The sequence below is a fragment of the Eutrema salsugineum genome, unplaced genomic scaffold, assembly GCF_000478725.1.
Source record: "Eutrema salsugineum unplaced genomic scaffold, Eutsalg1_0 scaffold_5, whole genome shotgun sequence".
NCBI classification, from domain to species: domain Eukaryota; kingdom Viridiplantae; phylum Streptophyta; class Magnoliopsida; order Brassicales; family Brassicaceae; genus Eutrema; species Eutrema salsugineum.
In genome coordinates, this window is record NW_006256612.1 from 6,639,912 (window position 1) to 6,647,613 (window position 7,702).

Consider the following 7,702-nt stretch of genomic DNA (forward strand, 5'->3'; position numbering starts at 1 on the left):
GTAAATAAAAAAATCGCCATAATTTTCAAAGATTTTGTTGGCATCATCATGTACTGTATAGCAAATATCAAAACCTTTTTTTTTTTTTTTTTCAAATTTCCTGAGGCATGCCAAATATCAAAACTTGCATGCCTCAGGATCCATATTTTAACTCTACAAATCAGAAGTTTTAAAATATTTGGCAAATATTTTGAGATTTCTTTCCGGGTAATACGAAAACTTGAAAAAGCATTCACATGTTTCTCCCTTCTGAGATGCACGAAGCAATATAGTATTTACTTAAAAAAAAAAAAATTTGATACTAAATCACATCATTAGCTATTTTGACCATATTACTCTTTCTATATATACATTTCAGCGACTCCATCTCGCTTATCACCCTCACAATATTCTCTCTCTAACAATTTTAAAAGCTTCTTTCTCTCTTGAATACAATGGCTGAAACAATTGCTGTATCGCCATTGAAGCGCCACAGAGAAGAAGAAACCCTAGCCGAAGAAGATACGGCTAAACGACAAAAGCCCTCTTCATCATCGTCTCCCTCTTACAACGACCAGATGCTCTGTCTCCTCAGCGATTCGGAAGAATTTAACCAACCCAACAACGACCTAACTTCCTTTATAAACGCTCTCCAGCAAGAATTCTCATCAGATGACCAAAACGCCGTCGTTTCCGGAGTCTCCAACGTCGAAGACTCGTGCGTTTCCTCGAAGGAAGACGATGTCGATGATGAGAACAAGGAACAAGTGATGCAGCATCTTCTCGAAACTACCGACGACGAACTCGGGATCCCTAACACTGAATTTGGCGGGAGTAATTATGAGTTGATTAAGAATGATATTAGTCAAGATTACGTTTATAATGGAGAGAGATTGTTAGATGGTTTCGGTGATGCGTTTTGGGAGCTTGAAGATGAAGCCGCTAATTATTACACGTTGCTGCAGTCTGAGCTGTTCTTGTAGAAATCTTAACTGGGAAACAAATTAAGAGAAAAAGAAAAAACGTAAAATCTGGAAGAAAAGGCCATTTAAAGAACAAAAAAAAGTGGGTCGTTTTTTTTTTCTATATGGAAATTAATTTCATTTTTAAGACACACTTCTTTTGTTTTGGCGGAGCTACGAAATATCATTTTAATTGATTGATTAAATTGTAGTTGGAGAAGAGATAATAATATTGGTAGTTTTGTTTGGATTGTCAAAAAAAAAAAACTTGTTTTTGCCTCTTCCTGTTATTTGCTGCGTCGTACAAGTAAAATACTGTTCTTACCTTTTTTATAACTTTTTTTTGATGTACGTATTTTTGGTAACTATAAACTACTACTAATTAACCCATCGGTTTTATTTTGAATAAGAAAAAGTGGCGATTTTGTGTAAGTAATGCATGTAATCAAGTGAAGGAATAAACTTGATGAAAGATTCCGCTTAACGTGAAAGAGACTTCACGCTGCCCAAACCCAAGCGTTATGTTTTGGAGATTTAGATTGTTTGTTTATATATTGTAATAATATGTTTTTCATCAAACGAAATCATACCTATGATATTTTAATCAAATTGGGTTTATAGGTTTTTACACACACAAATTAAAAGTGTTTTATTAAAATATTTTTATGGCTTCTTGAAAAGGATATGTAAACCCAAAATTTCAAAAGCAAAAGTTTGTGTTTGGAACAATCTAGGTCAGATGTCCTCAATTAAAAGCTTTATCATGCTTTATTTCATAACAAAAGACCAAATCTTATGACTTATTACTCTAGAACTTTATATGTTTACAATGTACATATTGGCTTGTTAGAACTTTGAGGATAGAGTAATTTAAATAGCACGCAAAAATAAGTTAGGCAATTCGCCAAATACTTTTTTAAGGTTTCTTAAATTCGCCAAATAATAACCAAGATTTTTATGTTGTAATATTAATTTTAAAAAGTTATGGCGGGTGCGGAAGAGACATAAATTTCGGAGCTTAGTGACATTCCAATGTAACGAGAATTTCTTATGGTCCAATTGACCACAACTAGCACACTTTGAAGGCAACCATGAGACATCACCTCAACCATTGTGATAGATCATAGATCTAGCTAATTTTATCCTCAAACGCCACAATTTGGGGAAAATGTTTATCTAACTTAACCTGAACTAAAAAAATTCCTCCTTCCATTAGTGTAGGATCAAGTCACGGTTTTCATGTTAACATTGGCTCTCCAAGTTCTTTCTAAATACTTTTTTTATGGTTATTAAAAAAACAAATCTGGTTTTTCTAAGATAACAAACTAAAAGGGGATATCTTCTAAATTCATCATAGATATTTTTTATATATTTCACACAAAATTATTGTATTATAAGTTTATAACTATTATTGGTGTAACTCTCAAATCATATATTAGGTGATGATTAATTATTAGTGGGACATAACATTTTGATGGCAGCTGGATACCTCTATTGAATTCTATACTTTCGTTATAAGCATTTGATATTTTCTGCGACAAAAGATACATGAGAATATGAATATCTTACATCATTAGAATCTGTAATCTAATTATTAAATATAGGATGTTGGCATATTGGAAAATAAAACTTAAGTTAATGTAACATAAAAACCTAATAGTTGAACTTCGGCACGTCAAATTAAATCGATCGGTCAAGTAATGATGCATTTGCATTATATACAACAATAATGACGATGTTCGAGTGAGTGGACCAGCCAAACAATGTGTTGGTTATGCAAATAATGTTAATCTCATGTGACACTCGAATTATTTGCACCAAAAGTGTAACACAAATATAACTAATTTGTTTGTCGAATAAATTATATTCGAAGATACATTCTAGGACCTAGATGCTTCCATTTTTTTTTCGTGCTTAATCATATGTTTCAAATAATTAATGTTTAAATTACTAACATTAGATTGAGCTTCTTTTTTTTAAAAAAAACCTTTATTAGACTGTGAACTATTTAATATTCACGTCAGGTTCCTCAACAATGACCAACTAATCAAACCAAACTTAAATTTTTGAAAGTTGGAAGATTAATATCATGTGATATAAGCAACACAAATAATGGATTACAAATCAGCATATGTTAACAACTTAATACAAGTAGAATCCTATGGCCAAACAAAAGTAGGAAGTTCCATGTAAAATGGCAATTCATACACACTTGCAATCATTATTAATAACTAATTTCGGATTGAAGGAAACTACATATAAATCAAAGTCTGTACGTAATTTCATGATTATTATAATAAAGTCTGTAATTAATTAATAAGAAAACAAATATGGATTCTCAATTTTATGAAGACCGTTGGATAGAAAATATCCAAAATGGAAGGTCCAAACTTAAAGCAGAAAAAATATTCATCAAGGAAGCGAATATTTAGACCAGTAGCGGAACCAAAAACTTTTTTTATTGGGAGCATAAATAAATAAATGAAGGCATATATGATTTTATGAATGGGGACATCAATAGTTGGCTTTAATAAATCACACTAAATTTTAAAATTTACTGGGGGCATATGACCCCAACTCATTCAATGCCACTGATTTAGACAGATACGAAATGGGCACACCAAAAAAAAAAGCAAGGCGAATTATACTTTTGAATGAGCTAAATCCGAAGATTGAGCCAATTAAATCTGCTTTATGAGAGAATATATATGCATATTGGTCATACTATATAAAATATATTTCAAGTGATCACGAGTAAGTGACCTCTCACGTCTTACCTAGGGACTGATATGTTCACAGAAATTGTTAACAGTTTCATATTGTCATCTATGAATGATTGTTTATTTTTTACCACATCAGTATATCTCAATTATAAGAACAATATTGTTTAGTCTACCTTGCGTGCAATCTGTAACTCAAGCGCATAACAATTTTATATAATTTTTCTTTTCATAAAGCAAATCCACTGGATTACCGTCCGTCATATTGCAAAAATAGGTTTGAAGAGCGGTTTTTTTTTTTTGATAAACCTTATCGGTTGATTTGGTCGGCTCCGGTAGAAACACACCGAAGTACTATAATGTGGACTTCTTCCTGGTTTAACGGTTTAATGGACACTATGAGCTTCGAATGAATTCGAGTCAACAAGCCATGAGATCCATGAGATCCAAATAGACCACCACACTACTTGTTCCGAATTTGAAATGCCTTTCGACTAATGCCAGAGGATAGTCAGATCGCCTGTTACTAGACTAACATGTAAACTGTTTGGGTCTTTGGTCCAAGTCCAGACTTCCCACATAGTTGTATTTTTATTTCCAGAGAAGATCGAACCTGGATAAAGTAGTGTAACACTCTACACAATCTTTTCCTACTACTGGATCACAACGATGCGGTCCTGTAAATACGGCTCCCGTTTCTTAATTTTTTTTTTATTGTATGCTGTAACCTATGAATTATGTACCTTAAAACCATAGTGTCCAAAGACCAGAACAAAATAAACAAAGTCTCATCCCAACTTATTGTGGGACTTGAACCCAATACATGATTATGATCACGATCCCCTGTAAGAATTTCCCAAGATCAGCCGATAAAGCTACTCTTGTTCTTATATTTGATTAAAAATATACAAGAAATAATTTGAATTTGATCAAAGTTAATTTTGTTTTAAAAAATTTGAACTCTAAATACTGAATTCGTTGTATACGTCGAATGTTTTACTTTAGAGTAGTGGTCAGTGAGGCAATGACATTGAACATAATTATATAAACAATAAATCAAATATTCTTTCTTTATTTGTAATTTCACTTTTTTAACCTGATGTTGCATTAGTGGAAGAAACATTAGGGAATCAACAAAAGTAATCTCATTTTTTTATTAGACGACGAAATAACAAATTTAAGTATTAAAAATGAAAATGCCAAAATGGGCTACTATACTAGCCTTGCTTAACTTTTTTATGCCTCAATCATGGGCTCATTGTTCCCACTACACCAAAAGAAAATTTGCAGTGGTTCGATTAAAAATTATCATATTAATCAAATCCAAGTTCTGCTCGAATAAGATCCTCCTGCCAAAACATTTCATCTCATAAAACTTGAAAGACAATATATTAATATTTAAAAGATCAATTCGTCCAAAATTTTTTTCAGACATTGGTACTTTAGCATAATCAAATAGTTGAAGATTCGACCCGAATAAATAATGCTTTAGAGTCGATGCAGCTGCTGGTGAATGTGAATAAATGCTTCACAGACTTTGGACTTAAAAGTACTCGATTCAATCAATAACTTTCATGTTTTCTCTTTTTTTAATTAGTTTATTAATAAATGGGTAATCAATGAAGGCAGAAAACGACAAAATACTTGCAAAAATTAGTGATCTACTCTGTTACTCCCAATTAAGATGTGATAACAGAGTTTCACACTTGAATCAACTTTAAGCTGTAATTGCGTACAAAAACTCAAAAGAGATTAAAACCCTTTAGTCCTTAAGAGCTAATGAACAAATGAAAATAACAAAACATCCTTAAGAACTGTAAGATCAAAAGATAGAATTCAACAGGAAACTACACAATTACAACAAGTAACAAAGGACAACAATCTCCTGCAATTGTTAATACATCAATCACTAACAAGCCTGTGTGTTTATACCCAAGTTAAAGACAGCTAAATCCAACATCTCCCCCAAGTAAAATTCTCTTCTTTCTTCTTTCTGAACTTGTTCAACAGCTCATTACCGCGCAGTTATAAACGAAATTAACCGACTGTTTCTTGCCGAGTAAACGCCACTCAGGTGTAGCATCACTTGGAACCCATGAGTTAAGCTCAATGAACCCTTCACCAGGAGCCTTTGGTCCACCAATCACTACAACCCTATCTCCACAAGCCCTAAACGCTAAACCCCAACCGTTCATCGAACCAGCTTGCTCAGGCAAGTTCGCAACTTTAACCCAAACCCGACTTTCCTTATCATACCTTCTCACCGCCATACCGGCGTGATCCGCCGCGTAAAGCTGATCATTCACAACCGCTACAAGCGGTGGAGCCATAGCTGCTGCAGACATTCCGTTCCCATGGTTTGACCTCGGCGGAGACATCTCAGGGATCTCTCTCCATCTCCTCGTCTTCAAATCAAACTCTTCCCCACAAGTCATAACCTTTAGCTCATTTCCTTCTCCAACACCAATCCCACCAATCACATAAAACTTCCCGTCCATAAACACACCGGAACACATTTTCCTCCTCTTGTTCATCTCCGGTAACACAGACCAAGTCTGATCCTCGTAGTTATACATCTCAGCTGTATCGAGAATCGTACCGCTCGAATCGCAACCTCCTGCTAAAACCGCGATCTCACCGTAACTAGCAGAGCCAAACAAGCATCTAGGCATGTTCATGCTCTTACCCGTAGACCAAGAGTTGGTCAAAAGACTGTATCTATAGATTACAAACGAACTCACTTCCCAACCAAACACAAGCAAATCAGTTCCTACAGCGAGAGATTCTTTGTCTGCGCGCCTGAAACATTCGTTGTGTGGCATGCTCGGCAAATGCATCCACCGTTTCGATTTCGGATCAAAAGCTTCCCATTCGTTGAGATCGCAAGAGAAGTAAACCCAATGCTCGAGCTTCCCTTGTAGCCTCCTCAGCCTGTAAATCTCTCCGCTTCGAATCAGAGCGCGTAAGCTCCGGTTCACTGAAGCAATGGAGCAGTAATCGGCTCGAGAGCAACGAATCAAACAGCTAATTGAGTCGTCTCTGTTCATCCCTGGGATTAGCGATCCCGAATCTGAAGATCCGTTTCCGTTTCCGTTTCCTCCGTCGTCGTCGGAGCAATCATCATCTGGGTTCAAGAAATCTGCGAGCTTGTGAACCTTCTTGTTGTTGTTGTTGTTGTGGTTAGGAAGATCGGTCTCGTCGTTGTTGAGGAAAGGGCGTTTCCCGGAAATCAAAAAGCTCCATTTGGTTTCTTTTTGGCTTGGCATGGCGAAAAGCGTTGAAACCAGACAAGAATCTCGAGGTCGACCTTCGAACATGTTTCTTGTCGGAGAAAACCCACAAATCCGCAATCTCAATGGGATAGAGAAAGAATCAAGAAACTGGTTCCTTTCTTCAGATTGGATCCGAGCTTTTAACCCAGAAGAAGAAGCACAAAGTCGATTCCATTTGCGATAGATTTTAGTCAAGATAAGTCGAATCGAAATTATATATCAAAATTCCAACTTTCCTGCAACTACAATATAACACATTCCTAGTAAGAAGAACAAATTGAAAAGAAAAACACAAAAGTTTAAGAACAAGCTGGAGAATTGTAATAGAAGACGAAGGAGACTTTGCTGATTAATTGGATAATAAAAACAAAAAACAAAACAAAACAAAAGCTTAAGATTTTAGTTTTCTTTTGAAGGATTTAATTAAGTAATGTTCTCACCCTCGCTTTCCATTTGTCTATACCTTAATGCTTAAGCTCCTCTCCAAATAAGAAGCAGCAAATGGCATTTGTAGACAAAAAATTCTCAGTGTTGTGCACATTTTTATAAATCTGTTTTAATAAATAGTAAATACTAATCTAATTATTCTCTACTGTTTTACTGTTTTGGCTAAAGAATAGATTATTAATTAAAAGAAAAGAAAAAAAAGAGATTATATGTAAGGCTTTCAAGTTCTTTGCTTCATTACTGAACCAGGCGTGTAATCCAATACCTTGAATCTAACCATGCTATTGCTTCAATCGTACAGTATTGATTAATAGTTTAAGTA

General features: G+C 34.7%; 2 protein-coding genes across 2 annotated transcripts; one reads left to right on the forward strand and one right to left on the reverse strand.

Moving 5' to 3' along the window:
• The first annotated feature begins 350 nt into the window (after nucleotides 1-350).
• LOC18992509 lies at nucleotides 351-1,149 on the forward strand. Its single transcript, XM_006415916.2, has one exon. It carries the CDS (start codon nucleotides 435-437, stop codon nucleotides 960-962), a length of 528 nt encoding a protein of 175 aa, XP_006415979.1. The 5' UTR covers nucleotides 351-434; the 3' UTR covers nucleotides 963-1,149.
• A 4,334-nt stretch (nucleotides 1,150-5,483) lies between these two features.
• On the reverse strand, nucleotides 5,484-7,436 carry LOC18992510 (F-box/kelch-repeat protein At1g26930). The gene is made up of 2 exons (XM_006415917.2): nucleotides 7,374-7,436; nucleotides 5,484-7,175 (listed from the first exon to the last, which is right to left on the reverse strand). Exon 2 carries the CDS (start codon nucleotides 6,976-6,978, stop codon nucleotides 5,665-5,667), a length of 1,314 nt encoding a protein of 437 aa, XP_006415980.1. The 5' UTR covers nucleotides 6,979-7,175; nucleotides 7,374-7,436; the 3' UTR covers nucleotides 5,484-5,664.
• Nucleotides 7,437-7,702: the final 266 nt, after the last annotated feature.

Coding starts and splice junctions, on each gene's coding strand:
- LOC18992509 (XM_006415916.2), top strand. CDS start 435: ATGGCTGAAACAATTGCTGTATCGCCATTGAAGCGCCACAGAGAAGAA.
- LOC18992510 (XM_006415917.2), bottom strand. CDS start 6,978: ATGTTCGAAGGTCGACCTCGAGATTCTTGTCTGGTTTCAACGCTTTTC.